The sequence below is a fragment of the Epinephelus moara genome, chromosome 7 (assembly GCF_006386435.1).
Source record: "Epinephelus moara isolate mb chromosome 7, YSFRI_EMoa_1.0, whole genome shotgun sequence".
Lineage (NCBI taxonomy): Eukaryota > Metazoa > Chordata > Actinopteri > Perciformes > Serranidae > Epinephelus > Epinephelus moara.
In genome coordinates, this window is record NC_065512.1 from 24093543 (window position 1) to 24116286 (window position 22744).

At 40.5% G+C, this 22744-nt stretch overlaps 1 protein-coding gene across 1 annotated transcript in view; it reads left to right on the forward strand.

Annotated features, from left to right (window-relative positions):
• The first annotated feature begins 212 nt into the window (after window positions 1–212).
• Window positions 213–22744, forward strand: part of abca12 (ATP-binding cassette, sub-family A (ABC1), member 12) — a 95949-nt gene continuing 73417 nt past the window's right edge. Inside the window, exons 1-19 of the mRNA XM_050048514.1 lie at window positions 213–440; window positions 1758–1835; window positions 1984–2077; window positions 4143–4293; window positions 5093–5217; window positions 6043–6116; window positions 7566–7736; window positions 7864–8057; window positions 8581–8699; window positions 9991–10091; window positions 11185–11331; window positions 12374–12540; window positions 12871–13004; window positions 13688–13818; window positions 15802–15966; window positions 16195–16403; window positions 16695–16828; window positions 18961–19075; window positions 19331–21955. Coding sequence (XP_049904471.1) covers window positions 1770–1835; window positions 1984–2077; window positions 4143–4293; window positions 5093–5217; window positions 6043–6116; window positions 7566–7736; window positions 7864–8057; window positions 8581–8699; window positions 9991–10091; window positions 11185–11331; window positions 12374–12540; window positions 12871–13004; window positions 13688–13818; window positions 15802–15966; window positions 16195–16403; window positions 16695–16828; window positions 18961–19075; window positions 19331–21955 — 4922 coding nt within the window. The 5' untranslated portion in view covers window positions 213–440; window positions 1758–1769. The remainder of the gene's footprint in view (window positions 441–1757; window positions 1836–1983; window positions 2078–4142; window positions 4294–5092; window positions 5218–6042; window positions 6117–7565; window positions 7737–7863; window positions 8058–8580; window positions 8700–9990; window positions 10092–11184; window positions 11332–12373; window positions 12541–12870; window positions 13005–13687; window positions 13819–15801; window positions 15967–16194; window positions 16404–16694; window positions 16829–18960; window positions 19076–19330; window positions 21956–22744) is intronic.

Sequence of the window (22744 nt, forward strand, 5' to 3'; positions counted from 1 at the left end):
GACCTTTAAAATTATTAACACAAATCACTTTGAATTAGCTTGGAATGGTTTGATGTAATATTATATAAATGTATTTAAAAATTGCTGCAATCTACATGTAGCCTACAGTTAATTGTTCCCAGCAGTCACGCGCTCCTTCTTTGTTTAGGGCAGTGCACGTTACAGTGAGTGTACACGCCCTTCCTCACAGATTTACCTTGTCACACAGGTGGAGCTTCTCACATTAGCACAAGGCAGAGACACGGAGAAGTGAAAGTTATTGTTAAATTTACCATTACCGTGACGTTATTTTTTATTTCAGCTGTGAATTTCCTGTTTTTCTGCCATAACCGACTGATGGAAAGGGCATCCTGCTAGGGGTCACCTAGCGCCATGTCCTTCTTATGCCTGCGAGCAACTGTTAGATAATTTGACCAATTAAAGGGGACAGACGGAAACAGGTATGTCCCATGGTTCATTATTACTTCTCTCTGTCATTGTGTAAGTTTGTGACAAGCTTTCATGTGTCGCCATGTTTAGTTAATGTCAGTATTAGCTTGACAAAAATAACTACCTAAATGTTAACTCTTACGTTTTATGCCTGTGTATAATGCAGCAGTAACCTTAAGTCTTTAGCTGTTATATCCAGTGACTTTTGGGGGCCCTTAACATGATTTGGTTTGGGCCCCCCCTCCTCCTCATAACATGCTAACATGGCACTGAGTGTGTGTATTAAAAAAAAATAGTTTAAGGACACATAATGTACAAATAAGTATGTAAAGACTTACAGTAAATATACAGTATTTTTTTGTGTTTGTTTTCCCCGTACCCTACGAAAAAAATGGATAATTATTATTATTTTAATAATATTATGATTATTTTAATTAATGTATGTCTTGCTTTAAGACAAATATTCGTAATTAATTTAATATGTTCGAATAAGTCTAGAATTAATTATTGTACAACTTTTCCTATGTAATTGACTGTTATTAATATATGGCGAAGGGGTGGGAATAAATAAGTTTGTAATTTCTCCCACTCCTTTTTGGAGATGTAAATCAAATCAGTATGTTGTTTTCAGTTTTTATGCTTTCTTTACTCACCTGTTTTTTGTCTGTCTACCAATGTGTGACTATTTTGTTTATTTGCTACTTACATGTACGAAATAAACTGCTACTGACTAACTAACTAAAAATGCAACTTGGTGATTTTGTTTTTACCACAAAATCTGTGTGAGGAGTGTTTGTTTTGTAAAGGATAGTCAATTACATACTTAGCCTACCTTAATTGTCCATCTCACCTGTCTCTGAGTGTATTATTTTGTTATTAGTTTTGCAAAAATGGCACAAAATGTTGTCAGATTTTGCTTTGGGAGTTCAATTTTTATCTTGTTCACGCCTTCAAAATTTTTTCGAGACCATATTGCTCAATGGGTAAGGCCAGCTCTGGCTGTATCTAAAATGTCGGACTACTGTAAAAGACTAAAAGTTCCCTGTTAAGTAACACAGTTGACAAATTAATCTCACCACAAGGCCCACGCAGTTGCTGTGGAGCTTTCACCGTCTTCCTCAGCAGATGGAGTTGACCAGTTGTCATAGAAACATTAATTCTTTTGAGCACTTTAAGGACTGATTTTCCACATTGGCTTGAAAAAGGAAACTTTGAACTGCAACTGTATTTAGCCTTTACATAATACAATTGAACCATGCTGACACACAGCAGGTATATGTGTGGTTAATTGAATGAACGGAATTACATATAATGTGTTCTCATTTTAGCTTCCTCTACAGATGGCCTTCTTCCGGCAACTGAAACTTCTTCTCTGGAAGAATGGGCTGGCGGTCATCAGACAGCCGGTGAGTGACTTTCATTTGCAGTGGGAGCTATGATTTTATCTCCATATAAGACAGAGTGTGCCATGTATCACTCAATATGTGCAGTATACACCCTGTACATAGTCTTCATGAACTAATTATTACTCTTTTATGATATCTTGTGTTACAGCTATGGTCCCTCACTCTGGTTATCTGGCCTCTGATCATCTTCATCATCATTGCTGTGACCCGCAACCAGTTCCCTCCAGTCATCAAAGATACATGTAAGTGTGAAACTGCACAGGGTAAAAAGTACTTTGATCCAGGTCCACGTTTTGTTATGTATTGAGGTGTATTTCAATAGCCCTTCATCACAAATGCATGCCTTTACAAAAACAAGTCTTACCATTATATAATCAATCGTGGACAAATGACACTGTGCAAACAAAATAAACTATGAGCAAACAGAATAAAGCCTATAAGCCTTCCTGGCACTAACGAAGAATTACATCTCATTTGTATTTATATATGATGCACTTTCAGTATTCCAGTAAAGAATTTCTGGCTACAATCTCTTTAAAAACATTTGAAACAGGTCAATAATTGAGTCTGTCGACATCTTAAGCTTGATCAATTTTTTTCGTTTAGAGTAAAGCAAAATCCGAAACTGATGAACTAAAGTGAAAGATCCACTTGGGTAAAGTTTGACTTGACATATGACATAGGCTACAGGGGTTTAGTTAAGCATCTTAGAGGACAGCAGGTTAACAAATGACGACATTCCAATTTCACAATCGGCGCAAACAAATGGAAAGCTCAACTCAAACATGAATAGTCCTTCAGATCTGAGCCTATCCCCACACTGCTGACATGACATTTGTACTCCTTTATTTCAAAACCCCCGTTGACTGAGAGCACACTTATTTATCTGCAATAAATGCGTAAAGGTAAAGGTGCTTTAAAGAGGGAGCGTCACATATGTATGCTTTTCTGCCTTTGTGTGGCCATCGCAGATTGTGGCAGATGACAGTTGAGTAGTTGGTCGTAGAGGGAGGGGCAGAGATTGCAACTAGTTGGTGTGAAAAACATATCTCAAGCCTTTCACTTACCAGTAAACCTGGTTCTTTAGCAAACAATTCCTAATAAAAATCTATTTACAACAGCATCAGCATTATTTTAAAAGGACTTCATCTTCCTATACACCTGTCAGTATGTGTGATAAAATATAATTCTTGCATTATATAGAGCATCTGTAAAATCAACAATGTAAAGAGGCCCATCTTACCTAGTTCTGGTAATAACTGTAACCAGTAAACCCTCCCACTTTTGTTTGCTCAGTCTTTTATAATAGATCAGATTCTGTTGATGCAGCGATTTACATGTAACTTAATAGCTTCCCCTAACAAAGAACCCATCCAGTGGTTGTACACAATAGGACCTTCCCTCACCCGTAAAAGTCCTATTGTTGGATGGTAATGATCTTAAGCACTAAAATACAACATTTGCACCCTCTAGGTTTTAGTCTTCTTTGTGATTAAATGACGCACAGAGCTGTTCCCATTATTGCACGTCTGTTTTAAGTGCATTGATACCCAGTTGTTTCCAGTTTAAACACTTATTCTGCTTGTTTAACTCTCACAAATCAGGTGTACAATTTCACTGTTTTCTCTTTTGATATGTCAATTGTACATGAATTCTTTGCTACTGGCTGTGTGAGTGGAGGTATTAACCTTGAGGTTTGATGTCATTCAATTCTTCAAATGTGCTGTGGGTTTCATTTCACATGAAATGAGTTAAACGCTGTGCGTGAGGCTGTTGTTCTCTCTCAGACAAATGTGTTGTGTCATTTGTTTTCTGAGGTAATACCGGAGTTGTACTGTACCACGCAGTCAGTCTAGACACATCGCTTGACTGAAACTTGATCTTCATATCTTTCTTTTTCTTTTCTTTGTCCTGAATTTTAAGGGCCAGTTTGCCACAATATGAAAAATACATATTTTAGCTTATATCTGTAGTGCTGTTTAGCACTTGAGATTGTTTTGTTGTACGTTGTCAAGTGTTGGAGATATCAGCTGTAGAGATGTCTGCTTCCCCTCCAGTGTAATGGCTCTACATGGCATTCGGCTTCATTTGAAAAACTCAACAGCAATGTCTTGTTCCAGAAATCATGACCCGCTTACTGAATATCAACCAGTCAGCCAGTAACTTCCTTCAAGTAGTCTCAATGAAATAATTTTGTTTGCCAAATGTACATGATTTAGGACATGGCCTTCTGGGATTTAAAAAAAGTTTTTAATGAAAGTTGTGTTCTCAAGCATCCTCGCTAACAACAACTCATGTCTCCTCTAGGTTATGTGGGATCCAGAAACCTACCCAGCTCCGGCTTCTTCCCTTTCCTGCAGACCCTGATGTGCAACACAGATGGCAGCTGCCACAACAAATCCCACCTGGCGGGCTCAGCTGCATCAAAGTCATCTAAAAGATACTCACGGGAGGCAAGGTACCCCCATTCAGAAGTATATAATCTATTATCTAACCCATACTGCAGGAACACCAAATACTGATTGAAGCTGTAATTGTAACATATCAATGCAGCTTAACTGTGCATTAAAACTTCCACACTTCCTGTGCTGACATATGATTAAAAAAAGGTGTACAGAGAGAGGATTGCTGAGTCATAAAGGAGGGACACACCTCAGTATAGCAGCATCACATGAGATGATTTGTTAGCATGATCATGGAAATGTACAACAACAGACACTCCCCTGTGGAAGACCGGGAGTCTCCTTAACCTACTAATAACCCACTATAGCTAATACATTTTTGTGTCAAAAAGCTGAAAACAAATAAATATCAAGACAATATTTTATTTTATTTGTTTTTTTTTAAAGCATAGTTCTGTTCTGCGTCTGTTTTTCTTTATCTGTCACAAATCAGGAGATGACTGATTACTTTTTTACTCCCTTTTTTCCTTTAAAGCATCTCTGTCAACATAATCTTAGAAAACAGTCACCCTTATACATGGTTACCTGCCTTTTTTGTTGTAGTGTGAACAAGCTCACTTAGCTTGCAATTGTTTTCTTTACTTTTGTTTCTCAAGCTGTTGCGCTGTCAATGAAATCTAAATTCCAGACTCAGGAATGAGGGTGGTAGAAAAACCTGTTTGTGTAACCAGATGAATGATGGGTACGCAAAACTCCAGCTACCTTCTACGGGGAAAAAAACCTTAGAAGACATCACATACGTTTGTTGAGCATCTTTTCATTGTGTTATCTGATCCTTTTGACTCTGTATGACAGCCCGGATCACCCGCTGAAGGTTTCCCCGATGGCGAACCTGATTGAGGGAGCAGGTTTTTTCAACATCTCCAGGGACCCCAGCTATGATCCTGAAAAACTGATTAAAGCCATGAACAGCTTTTTGGGTATGTTATCCTCATTCACAGACACTTCTTTCTATGTGAAATGCCAAAATCACATTTTCATGGTTTCCAGTAAAGTTTATATCTTCAATTCTGGTTAAAATCTTGCACTGTATGTTATTATTCCATCAAGGCGCACCATTTAGACACGTTATGGCACAGACAACCATTAAACATTTGTAGCTGAGACCTATCTAGGAAGATAGACCAGCCAAACTCTACATTTGGAAGAATAAATAATTTCGAGTAGACTAAAACATATGAAACATTAGATGAGAAGATCAGTATCTGTTCAATATGGAGCCAGAGCCGGGAGACAAATAGCTTAAGCATAAAGACGAGATGGGGGGAACAGCTAGCCTTTGGTTAGCAACTTGGTTTTGTACAGATTAAACAAGCTAGATGTGTGTTAATTGGTGAGTTTAAGAGGCGCTGGAAGGCATGTTTTTTTATTTTTCCTTGGGAACAAAGTGAGCTGTTTCCCTCTACTACCAGTTTTTTCTTTTTGTAAATAGATTATTATGGGTACCTTTTATCCCACTCAGGACTCAGGCTTTAGTACATGTCTAATACCAGCTAAGCTGTCTCCTGTTTGCTTCTTATTTAATGGACAGACATTTTAGGGGTTATAATCTTTTCTTCTATAAAACCAAATTTCCACTGTTACCTTACGAACCACATTGTCTTCTTTGGCCGTTTTGTCCAACACAATGTTGACATTTACTCTATCCCCTTCTTATGTTTGCATTATAGGATGACTATGATATCACACATTATGGTAACTGCTTCATTCAGCCCGTTTTTCAACAGTGTGTTCTTTTGTTAAAGGTTCATCCTACCAAGGAATGCCTCATAATGCCTCTCTCATGAACGGCATGAATACAACTCTTCTGGGAGATGAGGTGGGTATTGTTAAAACATAATGGGAGGAATAAAACTGCTGAGAATAAGGAACAGCCTGTTTGGCCCCTTCTGTATAGGTCATTGTCTAGAGATAAGCCCGTATTTGCTGATGAAAAAAACCCTCATAGGAATGACGAGAGTTTATTTAAAATTCAAATGTCTTTATGTCAAAGTCTTTATTCTGTTTCCTCTTTTGTAAGCATCACTGCGGTAATACATTATGTTTGGGTAGAAGGGGGAACCTGTTATAGTAGCAGTAATCAATAAAGATTTGGTAGCTTAGCTTTTTCAAACTAATAGATACACAATAGAAACTCACACAGTGTTAAGAAAAGTCATATTCTCACATCTGTTTTCCTTATGAAACAGAAATAAAACTGTACGCCTTTTGAATTCTTGTTTCTCTCAGTCATGGAACTGGGACTGGCTTCATTGCCCGAACCCTCTTGTTTACTCATCCACTTAGTTACTCCTTGTGCATGCCGTGCAGTACGTACAATGAGTTATTGAAATCATACCACCGGGATTTCTCAGTACCCTGGTATACCGTACGACTGTGATACCACCCCAGCCTACATTATATGGTGAAAATGGACTGGCCATTCATAGATATGACTGATTTCTTTAAAGTCGAGTTCAGACCAAAGATTTGCGATGAGACAGAAGAGTTTTAGTATGTTGCAGAGAAAAACTGCAGTGGTTTGAACTGGCGAATGTCAGCTCGACACAGGCCGGCTGATGGTGTCACCTGTCATTCAGCTCGCCAGTGGCTTGTTTAAGGACGTAAGGCGCGTCACCTATTTCCGTAGCCATTCGGATTGTAGCAAAGTGACAAGCTGTCTGCAAACAGCATGTTCGCTTGGTGTGGCATTCTGTCAGATTTTAATCCCCACAATTGTTGACATGTATGTTGGTCCCCTTCCTAATTGTGTGTCGGTGTTGGATGCTGTGTTGCTGCTACTGCTCGCTGTATGTGCTCATGTCACACAGACACATACTCATTGACCAATTAATCTGCGCTGGTCATTTGAATTATTGTAGCGTATTTATGATGAATAGGGTCCATCTGAAGCTCAGATTGTTTTGTTTGTGTTCTCACCGTTTCATTACCACAAGAAATGCAACTGTAGCAAGTATCATTATCACTTTCCTCATTCTTTTTTTAAGAGGCTACAAATTGGATTTGGCTACATAATAAGCCTGAAAAATAAGAATAGATGTACAGAGAGTTGTTACTATGGAGACAGCATCAGCACCATCTCGCCCAGTCGCATTGGTGTAAAGTGGCAGTTTCAACTTGTCTTGTATCAAATCTGATGGTATGAACTTGGTCTAATAGTTCATAATTACACTTAACTGTAAACAATGTGATTTGAAAGATATTGTATGAATTTACCTCTTGAACAAATCCCTTCATTTAATGCGTAACTGTAATAATCTGAATCCAGGAGGGCGTCAATGAAATGCTGGACTCAATGAACCTGTTGAAAAGAGCCATCTGCACCCTGATGCTGCCCAGGATGAACACAACCTCACCCGACGCCCTCTCCTACGCTGTGGTCACTTTCTGCAGGTCCAACAACAGTTTGTTTGAAGTCTCGCTCAACACACTCAACCAGGTGTGTGTTTGTGTTCGCTTGCTTGCACACTAACATTACATTTTTTTCTGTTTTGTGTGAAAAGAAAAATATATATATGTATAATAATATTTGTTCTGTTGACTCTGAAACCTCCTCTTGTTGCCAGATACTAACGGACCTGATTCTGACAAAACCAAATGAGACGTTGACGGTGGCCGGGGCAGCGGTGTTGGTGTTCGATCAGCTGCAGAATCAGACCGCACTGTGGGAAACCCTTTTAAATGTTCCCCAGCTCTTGTCTTCTGGTTCTTTTGACGAAATGCTGGCCAGCGCAGGGACCCTGCTCACCAACATACAGCGGTAATGTACTGTCAATGATGGGGCAATGCAAAATGAATGAGGGGCAGCTGTATGAAAGTGTTCATTTATTTAGTAAGTTTAGAAAAAAACCTTATGATGGGAATAGTTGAAGTATGCTGTGTTGTACTGAATATTTAATAAAGGCCACAGCACATTGTCTGTGTCAGAGCTGGTAGACATAAGTTTTAGTTTCACATTATGGTTACAACATTTTTGACCTCATAGATGATAGGTGTGAAACACAAAAGCGACTGGCTCTTCTGTCATAAATAGATTCCAGTTTAGAAATAGTGAACTGAGGGAAGATTACAGTTTAACCTTGGCCTTTTGATTTAGAAATATTCTATCGCTTTTGGTTTTCAAAGACTCAGTCTAGCTCCGTTTGCAACTCACTAAGAATTAAAGACCTTGAACAGCAGGGGGCCAACCTGTGTGTTTGTCTAATCATGACCTCTGTCAAGTGATTGCTGCAGGTTCTGTCTTGTTTTGAGCATTATTTTCTTTCTCCCTTCCTTCTCTTTAGCGCCATGCATGTCCTCCAGGGCAATTTCCCTGAAGCCAGTGCCTCACTGTCCCCAGTGCATCCGCTCCTCGCTGGAGGAATCAACCTGGTCCACTATGCTCAAAACTGGCCCGGCAAAGGTAACTGTCCCTCAGCTGTACTGAACATACCACAAGTCAGCCACAGCTGCTTTAGGGAAGTCGAAGTCAGTGTGTTTACATGTATATGAATAACCTGTTTATGAGGGTTTCCTGGTTTTGATCATATTCGTGATATGGTGTTCACATGAGCACAGAGAAATCGAGTTACTCATATTCCCTGTATACACAATAAATACTAGTATCCCAGTTACTGATAACTGCACTCTATTTGTGCAGGTGCAGGTGCAGGTGCAGGTGCAGTGATGTTTACAAAACAAACTGGCAATTTTGTAAATCCAACATTTTCATATCCTGTACCTGACACACATAGATAATTTGACTGTGCCTTAAAAATAAAACAAGTTTTCGCTTGTATCAGGCTTAGCACTTTTAAATGCTATGAATGTTGCGGGCTTGGCTCCTCCACCTGACTGGCAGTAATAAGACACGAGAGCAACAGGAAATTTTACACAGGTCCTCGACTTTGTCAGGTGTCTGTGTGTCACTTTCACTGCCACCATGCAGAACAAGGTAGTGATTGAAGATCCGCAGCTGTGACTGGTGGGATAAAGTTGCCATGATGGAGTTCACTGATTGTGAAGGAAAGAAAATTCCCACTTTAGACTTGAATAGGATAGCATGTCAATGGCTTTTCCAATCCAGGCTAGCCACTATATTTAACTCGTCGGTTTCCTCGTCGCTCCAGAAGTGGGACGCTTTCGCCGTCGCCATTGCGGTTACCATGTAACAGCCACGCCTGTGCAGATAGTCGCCGACCCTTATTAACCACTATAAATAAGGTGTATACATGCCACAGTATCCCGATTTCTTTTGGAAATTGGAGAGGTCTTATCCCGGTTTCTGTAAACAGGATATGATGTATACATGCTCAAACACATAATCGGGATACTCCGATAACCCATTAATAAGCGGGTTTTTCATGTACATGTAAACACACTGAATGAGTGATGAAATAGACATGAATAACCCACCCGAAATATGGTGTTTACATGAGCCCAGAGAAATCGGGTTATTCATATTTCCCCTGTTTATCCCAGTTTTTCTGGAGTACTCCAGTTGGCATTTTTGTGTTTCTTATCAACATGATATGACATTACCAAGGTATATTCCAAAAACCTGAATGAATGGGTTATTCATGTCCATGTACACGCAATAATGTGAACACATTGACCTTTGATATGGGAACACCAGAGAAATGTTGTCAGTCAAGTTTTGTGCTGAAATGCCATTAGGGTGTATCATCTGATCATGTGGTTTTGATTCCTCTTAGATGTGTCCATTTCCCTCAGAGAGGTTGTCACATTAGAGAATGACACACTTAGTGACATGGTCAGACTTGTTCTGCAAGAAGTCACAATACCACTGAACAAGGTAGGTGGCACACTTTTCTTTACAGTATGAAAATAAGTGTTAGTAGCAAAACTACTACAACTATAATCTGAATTAGATGCCTTTCCATACATATTCTCACTCACAGTGGAGATTTGTGTAATGTCATATGACAATTTGCAAATTTAAAGATTTCAATAAAAGCAAAGCGGCTCTATCTTCAGGGTTGTCAAACTGGTTTCAGCTCTGGCAGCACAAGCTTTAAGTCTCATGTGCCACATCTGAGCCTCATTTTGAACCACAAAACCAGATTTGAAGCAGGAAAATCAAGTGAAACTAAATAAGTTGAAAGCCTAGTTCAAGATACTCTTATTGACCTTTCTTCTTGAGAGTAAGATGAGAAGATCGTTGCAATTCTCATGTGTCCGCTAAATATGAAGCAACAACCAGCAGCCTTTTAGCTTAGCATAAAGACTGGAAGCAGAGGCTAACAGCTAGCCTGGCTCTGTATAAAGGTGTCTCCCCGTTTCCAGTCTTAATGCTAAGTCATACTTCCTGGGGAGCTCTCATTTTCATTTTGCCCTCTCCCACTTTTCTCCTGGGGTCACAATTCTCCCGTATTTCTCCCATTTTATGACAGATTTTCACACCTTATTTCCTTTTCATTTTCACAACCTGTTCCTGGCATAGTACGGCATGTACAAGCCCTGTGACTCTAAAAGTGTACTGTTTTCCACCTGCTTGCACTTCCCCCTCCCTCCCTCTTTCCCTCACCCTTCGGAGCTGGATAAGGGCACCTGCCGGGCCTGCATGAGTCAGGCTCGGCTCCCGGTGGACCTACAGCCTCCCCCCCCCCCCCCTTCTACTGGCACTCTGCTGGAGTATCAGGGTCACAAACCAAAAACTAATGCAATTTAACTTATAAAGATGCTGATGCAAGTGTAGTTTTATTTATATATATGTTGGGTTTTTTTTATTCTTTGAAAGTCACCAGAACCCCCCCTTGGGTTTTGATTTTCTCCATATTTCTGAGGTCTCAAGGTTGGCAAGTATGTGCTTAGCTAAGCAAACCATCTCCTTGTAGTAGTTTCCACAGTTTCGAATATATTTACTGTGATTCTCCCCTCTTCTCCAGGCTATCTTCTTGACATTGGACAGAGAAATGGTGCTTATGTACGTGTGTGAAAACAGCAGTAACCCATTCTGGCTCACAGCAGCATGCAGTACAGGGGCAGTGGACATGCTTCTGGGATGGATCAGCCCTGGCGAGGTGGCAAAGCAGGTGGGTAACAGTATTATGAATGTTATCATCATCAAGAGAGAGAGATTCACAGAAATCAGAAATGAGTCAGCTACTTGATCTGTGTGGGCGGCTTTTCTTTCTTCTCACCGTCCCACTCTCACTTTCTCTCATGTAACTCGGCTGTGTTCTTCTGTCCTTGCTCTTAATTTGCATTCTCAAGTGCCACCTTCACTTTTAATTAGATTCAGAGAGTACCAAATAATTAGTCTGCGGCCACAAGAAAGCTGTTGGCCATAGCAACAAGCAACTGCGACTCCCAGGTTGCACCTGGGGAGCGAAAACCTCAAAGACATCCAATTAGCGTTGCCACTATGGTAGATGTGTTTTGATGAGATAATTCCCAATCAGAAGCTGTTAGCTAACATTTTCATCACTCTGTGTACTCACTCAGCCATCAATCAGAATCAGAATCACGTTTACTGCTGAGGAGGTTTTCCCATATTAGGAATTTTACTTGGCATTTTGGTGTATGACATTAAACTATAAAATAAAACATAACCATAAACTAAAAGATAAAAAGCAAATACTGCAACCTTAAAGAAACAGAAATACAATTGAAAAAATTAAAAAGCTGAAGAAATATTGTTAAAAATATGTACAACGTATTTGTTGTTACAGTTTTACATAGCAATAAAGCAATGATGTGCTTGTGTCATTACTCAAACATGTCACTAACAGATATAGGGCCCCATCCCCCATAGCGCAGCATGACAACAAAATATACATTATTATGAAATAGAGTTTAATAAAGTAAACTGTTCACCAGCTCTTAAGTTCTACTGTCATATGCTGTCAAAACAAATTTGCGTAGAGGAGTAAAGATGTGACAAAATTAATTGTTTTTTTTTTTTTAAATTATGTGCTCCTTGACAACATGGTGTAGAGATATTAGGAGATATAGATTATTGTTTAGAGGCAGACAGGAATGAAGCAGGTTGAATTTAGCTAAAATGGTTTTAATTTTGCAAATCTAACTTGGCATACCTTCTCCTCCCATATGTTAACTATATTATTTTCCCAGGTTCTTCGGGTATGGAGTGAGCATGTTGCTCCACATGACATATCCTTCGCCAAAGGGCTGCTGCACAGTCTGATGGGAGGTCCATCTCCCGGAGGACCGGGAGGCTCCAACATCACGAGGACCTACCGTAGCGTAGTTACACAACCACAAAACCCTGAGGAGGAGCTGTAAGTACATCACCATGCATTGCCAATCAACTGTAAAGTAAATCCATCAAAGGTTAACCATTTTTATAATGCTGCACAAACTAAAAAGCAAATTGGAGTGAAGCACCCGAGTGGATTTTCTGAATGATGCAAACATGTTCAGACAAGTGGACGGAGTTTTTAATAAATGTGTATTAGTAGGCAGGATTTTATTTTTGGCCAGAAACAGCAAAGATGACTTAACAAATTGTATAGTTTTAATTTGCATGTATTCACTACTGTACATGTGAGTTGTACTTGTTAGATGACATTTTTTGTACCATTTGTTTGTCTGGCCTTGTGCTTTGGCAGATTTTTGGGGGTCGGTCAATTGGTGATGGAGACTATAGCATTTGTACCGGAGTTGGATATGGTTGTCCAGGTCATCCTCAAAACTGGCTTTCAGTCCATGAGGTCAGTGGCACAGGCCCTGGAAACAGCAGAAGGTAAGACTATAAAACACCCTGCTCACAGTGAAGCCTCAGTCAAACATTTTCATTTTCAGCACTCTTTTAAAGTGTTTTGTTATTCCTCCTGGTGTTCACTCACAAGCGGAGACAGCGTTTTTTTCTGTAAAGATGAAATAGATTTTGACAGAAAAATTTGAGAGCACTGACCTAAGACAGTAAACATGAGCTTTTGGTGTCAGTACTCAATGAAAGAGCCAAAGCAAAGAGACTAAATCTGAAAATTAACCCATTCACAGAACATATTGTTTTCAGTGTAAGAAGTATGACTCACATACTCCCGCAGTCACTATTGTGTTCTGTACCTGAAGTACGCGTACTATGTAACTCAGAGGTGAATGGAAAAAGTTTACACCCTTTCTCACGGGACTGATGAAAGATGTTGAAGTAGGACTGGAGGTGTGTCCACGCAAGAAATTGATACACAGTACACACACAAAAAGGAAAAAAATTTAACACTTTGTTAAAAAACAACCCCGTGGGAAGTATTGTACAGCAGATATTGTGTGATAAGTTGGTGATTTAAAAGTGTGTTAGGTGGATTACGTTTTTACTGTATATTGAGTTAAAATTTTGTTTCATAGTATATCACTGCCTGTTGTTGACTGATCTGGCTTTGTTTTTGTATTAAATTGGTTTCCTTCACTCTCCCTGCTTTACAGAATTAGTGGGCAGTGTCCTGGAATGTGCTCATCATCTCAAAATGACTTACCTAACGTTGCTGACAAACCAGACTGAGGCAAACGTTTGGATTGGTCGTGTCAGGGACAGTGTCATGGAAGTGATTACAGAGGTATGTTCATGGTATTTCACCTGACAATATGCATTTGGCTATAAATATCTTAAGGCCCAGACACAGCAAACCGACATCAAAGAACTAGTGTCTTGGCCAAAAAGCTTCAAACTAGCACATAGCATGTTCTGTGCCTGTGTCAGTGGAAATAATATCCGTACCAGCAGGTTGGATAGTGTGAATTTCTTATTCAAAAAGGGAAACTGGAAGAGCAACAGGACAGATTCAAGATGCTGGTTAGCCAGTTAGCACATTAACAACAAATGTTCACAATCTTACATAAAAGTTTGTATTGATCACACGCCCTCATGACTTAAGTTGTTGTTTACTGTTCTCACTTCTGTTTCTCTTCTTGTGCACTGAGCTGAACTGCCAATTGACCCTTCGCTAAGCCTCTCCCTTAATCAGTCACTGTCCAATCCTACGTTAGCAACCGTGTGTAGCAACCAAGAGGTCTGTCAAGCTTTCAGCAGAAGCTAATATGCCGAAGCGGCGTGCATACAGTAATGTTACCTTCAAGTCCGACCCCTGATACCCAAAAAGTGTCGAAGGTGGTGTTGAATTTTTCCCCTTCCCCAAGCCCAAGACCCAAGGAAGATATGGCTAAAACAGTGTGGAAGACCACACGAACAGCTGAATCCAGCAAAGATCAATAAAAACACCTACGTTTGTTCCAAGTTAAGATGCTAACTAACGTTAGCTAACGCTAGCTTTGTGTGCTAGCTGCTCTCCCTTTGTCTGCCCCAAGGAGGGAACATAACTCAACATTAACTTAAATTTAAACCATATATTGACTTACCCTGCTGTACAAGAACATTCTTTGTCCTTCACGTGAAGTGTCAAGACGTGGGGTGCCTGACGCTTGCATTGCGACTGGTGAGCTTTTCCCTCTATTTTAATGTTCTCGTGATTTATACTCCGCCAGCAGATGATATTGTGAATGTAGCTCTCACATGAATATTGAAGACCTTTCTGTCGGCTTCTCTCTGATATCTCTGAACAGTTTTTCCAGGAATTTGATGTTATTTCCTTTGGAATATCTCTTACTGATATCGCTGAAAACTCCATATTTCTTATGCTAGGAGCGAAAGCTTGACGGACATGGCAACAGTGACTAAGGGGGGCGGGGCTTAGCGAAGGGTCAATTGGTGATTTCACTCACAGACAGGCTCCACTGTCTCTGACACCAAGTCAACATGCCAAGCAGGTTAAAAAAAATAATGACAAGGGCCAACGAGTGCCAACAGTGTGAGACACACCACAAAAACTAGGGCAACAGACACTCAACAACAGCCTGACATTGGCTGACGACTTAGCATCAGCTTGGTGTGTTGGGGCCCTTAAAGAACATATTATTATTTTACAACTTTGATCTTATTTTTGTAGTTTCAGGCATAACAGTTTGACAGCAGCTTAGTGTCATTGCTCAGGTGTGTGGAGGCAGCAAGACAAGGAGTGCATGTTTAGGCAACTGACAAGTTGAGGCAGTTCTCAACCCTTTGTGTTGACCCTAGTTACGTGTGCACTCAGTTTTATAACATATTTGATGGTTATAATGGAGAATTACCTTTAGTTTCACTGTGACTCATATCATTAGGTTAAACTGGACATGGTTTTAAGTCTGCATGATTGTTCATGTGAAGCTGCCAGTATTCCTGAAGTCATGTTTCTTAGCGATGACATTGGTGTGTAAATAAAGATAAAATATACTTTTTTAATCCTCAAGGGGAAATTTGCATGTCATTTTTCAGCAACACGCTGAGAGCCAAGCATCGCTCAAACCCAGACAGCTTTGTTATGAAACTGTATGCAAGAATTTTAAGATGACGTAGCGAATACCCGTCTGCCACATTATATTTCACTAATGATCCTCTCACAGCACACTGTCACATGTAATACCTCGACTTAAGGGGTTGACATGTTTGAGGTTTTTGATAATAGTATGCACTTCTCAGCTGGTGTTTTTTGCCTCTGTCTTACTAGATACAGTCACCCGAGCCTTCAACATGTGAGGATGTGTTGGGTCCCTTTGAGTGGCTTTTAACATCAGAGAACGTACCAGTTGAGATTTGGAAAGCATTGATCTGTCAGGACACCTCCCCTCTGGAGCAAGCGCTACAGGCGGGCCGGCTGCCATTGGTTCAGAAGGTAAAAGTTACTTAACTGCATTTGAAGAGTTTTATTCCAAAGAGATGTGCTGTCTGACTTTCATTTATCATGTGAAAAACATCCTTTTCAAACTCAGTACTACACTCTTTACTTTCCTTCATTGTTTTGAGTTTTCTTTTCCTGAATAAATTTCATTGTTGTAGGGTTGGACTGTCCTGTATTGTTGAAATTTACTTAAGATTTAAATCTTGTTTCATGTTTCTACAGGCACAAGACGTGTACAACACCATCACAGAACAAACAGACGACAACGTGACACTTCCTATGATTCTCTCAGAGTGGCACAAGCTGCAAAACTTCAGTATGCAGTTTGGCATGCTTTTGGACACACTGGTCACAGGACTGGGTGGAGCATACTGGATGGACTGGATGCCAGACAACAACGATCATAATGTTACCGACACTCTTCAACAAAGGTGTTGACAAAGTGTTGATTATAATGGCAGGGTTTCATCACAGAGCGCTATAGTGCTCTGCATATCTGATTTTGATTTGAACAGATGAATGAACACAGGCACGACATGCCTCTAGCTTAAATGATGTAAGGTCCAGGCCCACCAAGACATTTGTTTTAAGTTAGACAAGGCCCTTTTCATTGCAATTAGTGAAAAGAAACAATCATGTATTTTAGATAGGAAATGTCTCATTTCATGCTGTCAGTTATCACTCCACTGTTGTGACAGTGTTGTGCTTTGCTTTGCTTGTAGTGTTTTCTTGCTCATGGTGAATGTGGGAGAACAGATTGAGGAGAGTCAACTGTGGCCTGAGGTAAAGAATTCTGTCCATGCGCTTTACTGGATTTTGAACTACAGCCCCGGTGTCACAACTCAGCCAGCAAACTGTGAGTACCATTTCTTCTTCTTTTCTTTTCTTTTCTTTTCTTTTCTTTTCTTTTCTTTTCTTTTCTTTTCTTTTCAAATGCAGTTTCAATTTGATATATCATTATCAAAATTGTGATTTAGTCAAAGGGATAGTCCTGTTCTTGCCTGCAAGTTTCTCTGCACCTTTCTGGTTAAGGTCAGTCATCTCGGTCACAAGTCTCTGCCATCAACAGCATGGCCAATGCATTTTGCCTCAGGGCAGGTACACTGACTTGTTGTCTACAGCACGATAAGTAAATTCACCTGTACCTCAACAGGACATGCAGCATACATACACACAATTAATGTCAACAGCCTATCAACTAAGACATACATTTACCTGCATCTCAGCGGGATTTACAGTACAAGAACACTCAGAGCCAACAGCAGAATAAATAGAAATAAATTCACCTGTATCTCAGCAACACAGGATTTATAGTGCAGGTACACTCAGTTAAAGCCAAAAGCACATCAACAACATACACTGCTCTCCACCACAAATAAAGAAGACGTTTAAGCTACCTGTAATATTTACAAAAGCAAACACTGACAGAAAGCTTTGTTGTCACATTGGAAGATCTTATAAGCCTAAATTAATCATAAAATAGTCTCTCTTTCTGGCTCTGCTATGTACAAAATCATCCATGATACCTCTAAATTGCCATAATAGAAAGTGGCATAGGGGCCACTTTATTATGCCCAGTACCTGCCCAGATAGCTAGAGCTACTTTCGTGCTGTTTGCATTTTAATGACATTTTAGTGACATGACTCAGAATTATCTAATTGGCAGCCATGATAAGGGCCGTTGGCATTCTCTAAATGTTAAGGAAAGGTGCTTCAGTGCTTCCTTTCTTAACTCTTTTAGCATATGATACACAGGACCGTCCTCTACTAAAGAAAAGAAGATAATGCCATTCCACAGTTTCTTGTGGCAGCAACACTTCAAGTTCAGCTGTTCACAAAAACAAACAATAGGTTTATTTATGCATAAAGGTTACACTCATTTGCATACAATTACAGAAAAATGTTTTAGGGCTTGTACCTGTTATTGTCCACAATGGTTTGGGTTTGGTGCAGAGACTTTAGTATAGAAAACAGGGGAAGCCAAAAAAAAAGGCATTACCTACACCATATCCAGCTAACGTTAGCCAACTCCGTTTGTCATAACAAGAATAGGAGAACCCCTGGTGTCCTGCTGAATATGTTAATCGCCTCGGTCCGTCCAAGCTTCAGTTTGCCATCCCCTGAAATTGATGGTCATCTAGCTAAGGAGCAGTGACAGTTGCACATTTGAGTGGGTATGAACATGAAAGACAGATTCAAGAATTGTCCAACTACATTAGATAAAAATAGATAATTGCATAAAACAATACTGATTTTCGCCAATAAAAGTGGGAGTGTCTGGTGGGCAGAGCTCTGCGCCCCGTGGAAAAATCTGAAGCAAACAATTAGAGAGCAGCCTTAGGTCACCTGCCTGCCAAAAGCAGAATCATTTACAAACACAGTCTTAAGAAGTCCTCACAATGAAATTCACCAAATACAACTTGGAACCATACTATGTTTAAGTACCTCAAAGACCCAAACTTCCACTTAAAGACGCAAGATACATATAAGACTAATACATTTTTTAATTATTTTTTTTTATGTGCCAAAGTGTATTTGATTAGCACGAAGTAGTGTTTTCCTTTGTTATCCTATTTTCTATGACAGCTTGTCGGCCTTGTTCTCACTCACACAAAAAGGGCTTTTGGCTATTTATTTTTAAAGAAAACATTTTTTATTTCTCTTTGTATACAGCAACTAAAAAAAATCAATTGAAGGTATACTGTAGATCCTGCACTTACATATTTCCAGTAAACCATAACCAACAAAAAGAAATGACAAATTCAGTTCTATCAGTGTTTTTTTTTCTTCATATAGTCCTGTGCACATTGATTAATAGAGGATGTCACTGGGCTGCTATACTGAAACTCACTGAAACATGTACAGGTGTTTCTCCAAATGATAGACCATTTCGTCGTTAAGTGCCAAAGCAAGTGATTTATTTAAGATAGTACAATAAACACAACCAGTTCTCAAGTATGTATGTGATGCATTTACCTCCCACTTTAGGTTCTATCAACATCTACAACCAGGTCCTTGAGTGTAATACTGGTTTGAACTGGCCACAGTTTGTTCAAAGAATGACTCAGGTTCTGATGTCACCAAACCAAGATGTCCTGGTGCAGTAAGTGCTTTTAGTGTGTTCGTTAAAATGAATGATGTCTTATTGAACTTGGAGATAATGCATGCATTGTGTATGCTCTGGAATTTAATGTTCTGTCCTGTTAATTACCTTTAATTGTTCATAGGATGTTGACTCATTAAAACAACTATTTAGACTGATATGATATTTTTTATTGTTCATACTATTTTACCCATATTACTCAGTAATTTCTAAAATTCTGACATGTTCTTTCCCACTCCTCTCTTTTCTCTGTAGATGTCTCAAAGGAACTGTGAATCTGTTGCAGCATGCATATGGTGATGTCTTTCAACAAATGATCGGGTCAGGTTTGAAACAAGAAATCACAGGAGGAGACGCGCTCTCCGCCTACCTGATAAACCTGATGCGAAACCTGGCTAGCTTTGTCAACTCTATCTCCATGCTTCCCGATGAAAACATTGCTGACCCTGATGTCATGCTTCCCCACATCGGTAACCTGTTACAGTCTGTAGGTCTAAGACCACTGCTGCCTCTGCTCGTCGGTGAAGGTCCTTTCAATGTCTCCACAGTGCTCGATGTTGCCTCGAAAATTGGCAGGCTCAACCAGCACATTTTTACCTTTAATGAGACAGACCCTACAATGCCAGAACTGGAACGGTTGATAAGATTCTTTCTCTCCTTGGAGGGTAACCTCACCATCTCTCTCAGCCACATCATGGGACACACTCTGCTTACCTATTCGGACTACTTCCACCCTGACGATGCGGCTCATCTCATACAGGCCATCCGGCCATTCACCAACCAGACCTCAGCTGGCGTTGTTGAAGCCATCCTCAGTGCCATGGAGCTACTGAAGACAGTGATGGATTCTCCAAATGGTGACCCAACTAACATCATTCTTGGGTACATACGCCAGCTTCAAGAATTTGTGATGTCTCTGTACAGACTGCGAAAAATCCAACATTTCTCATTACCAAATGGGCAGCTCAGCCCAGCACAAGTCAATGATCTCCACTTGCTTTCCAAAGACTTTCTTGGACTTCTCACCCCAGAGAGCCTTCAGAACCTGTCTCAGGCTGGACCAGATGCTGCCCTGGACATTGTTGCACAGAAAATTGTTGCATTCCTACCACCTGAGGTCCAACTGGACGCTGCTCGCTTTCTCCAAGATTTTGTCGCTCTGCAGTCTCAGGTGACCAGATGTGCAGCAGGCCAAGACTGTTTGGCTGGAATCTCAGAACTCTTCACGTTCCTGGATCAGATATTATACATAATGCTTGCGGCTGACAGTAATGTCACCGTTACATTAGCAAACACCAACTCTGTTCTGGAGGGGCGGGAACGTGAGGAAATTGTATCCCAGTTCTTCCCACTACTCCTTTCCTCAAATGATGCTGCCAATGTGGAAACATTCAAACAGATTCTTCATTTTGCCAGATTGATCATGGCTACACCGAATATTACTGTGTCTGATGTCCAGAATGCTCTGCAACAGTCAAACCTAACCCTCGAGGAGCTAAACAACATTACTACTCTTGCCGGAGCTGCCAACATTAATGACCTGGTGGTAAATATAATGGAGATTATCAATGCTCGCGAGTGTTTCGAGCCACAGCATAACCAGATGGTGACAGCCCAGTGTATTATGGGATTGATCGATGATGTTAGCAATTTCCTGAGCAACATACCTGCTCTCCGTGATCAGGCAGCCATCGTCTCCCTCATCCCGTTAATTGTCAATAACGCAATCAGGGATGGCGTCCAAGCTGACTTCAGCTCCAATCCTAACATTGCTCTTGCACACACCTTGAACAGCACACTGGCCAATATCAAGATGAACCTCCAGCTGAATAACCTGTACACTCCAGAGATCATGAATGAAATCAGAGTGGTAGAGGGTCTCATCCAACTGCTCGTCAACATGGAACCATTAAACAAGTTGAACGCCACCTCTGATATGGACTCCATGCAAGCTCAGAAAGTGTATGTTGAGATGGTCCAATGGTACTTGGAAAAGCTGGAAAACATCACCAGAACAAGTTCCATCTCAGACCTCCTTCAGCCCTTTTACTATATCACACACATGCAAGTGACATTGCAGCTGACACAGTTGAATTTCACTTTGTTTGTCTCTAAGCAGGTTGAGACCCTGATATACAGCCTCCAGCACCCAATAGATAGTGCAGGGGTGAGTGCAATTGGCCAAACAGCAGTTGAGATTCTCAGGCGTCTGTTTGAACTCTTACAGATCAACCTGGAGGCTCAGAATGAACTCAATCACAATTTACTGTTTAACACAACCACTCTGCATGCTTTTGAGCTCCAAGTTAATCTTTACCTCAACCTCATAGAGATGTGGATGAAACAACCCAATGTCTCGCCAGTCCTCAGTAGTATGCTCCAATGGGGAAACCCTGACCTAAATGCCTCCACTCCTGTGACAGACTTCCAGCACCTGCTGCAGACGATGGTTCATTTTCTCAGTGAGGATCAACAGGCCTACCTCTCCATCATTCACAACGCCACCATGCTGCTGAGTAATGCCCTAATGGTGGCAGAGCAACCAGGTGGCCTCCAGAGTGACCACTTCTTATCCGCAATCTTGGAAGCAGTCCAAACAGCTATGCAGAGCCTGACCACAGCCACAGGCCCCCTGCCACCCTCTGTACAGCAGAACATCCTGGAAATAGTGCAGGACTCACTTAGGCTCATTGTCCAACCAGACATGAGTTTTGCCACATCACGTAACATCTCCCTCCTCATCCTCCAGAGGGCCGAAAGCGTCATCCAACAGACACTCGCAGAAATGGGTGCTGAATACCTGCTCCCTGGTATCAGAGTGGCAACCACATATTTTGAGAGCATCTCTGCAAGCAGTGGACCAGACAGATGGAATCAGCTGTAAGTGATGCTGCTATTTTCTTAAATCTTAATTGGACCAAGTGACTACAGTGCTTTAATGTTATGTTATGCAGTTGAGAAAAGGCTTTAAAATTAGCACTTATCAACCAATATGGACACAAGTCAGCCATAGCAGAGAAAGAAACAATATGATATCCACGATATTAATTAAACAGAATCAGGAACCAGGAAAACCATTCACTATACACCACCAGATACCTATAATTCTATGCAGTATAAATATTTTAATAGTATAAATAGTGCTTGAAATAATAAACTAATTAAAATGATCCCTCAGAGTAAAAATCTATAAGAGGGAATTGGTTCCTGGGGTCGCCATTAGTGTGTAAAGTAAATGCTTTTGATGCAGTCCCATTGTGTTATCTTCTAATGCCCTTATAATTGAGAGTAATATGATGCGATAATTAAGGAGGTATTTAATGCTGAAAGCAGAAATCATGCTCACATGACTAAAGGAGGAACAGGGTGAGTTGTAGTGCGGAACCCACAGAGAATTATCAGCTGACCCTGTAGTTCAGAGGTGGCCAACCAGTCAGAGACCAAGAGCCACACAAATTACCGCGGTACTACAAAGAGCCACATCATACACGTGTGCTTACAAACACACTCCCTCTCTCACACAAACACTAAATGACATAAAATCAAAATCCATACATTTCCAATTTTCAAAGCCAGAGTTATTTATCTCACACACAAATGAATAACCATGAATAGAGATACACACAAACACAGTCTCTCCCTCTCATACTGTCTTTCTCCATCCCCCCT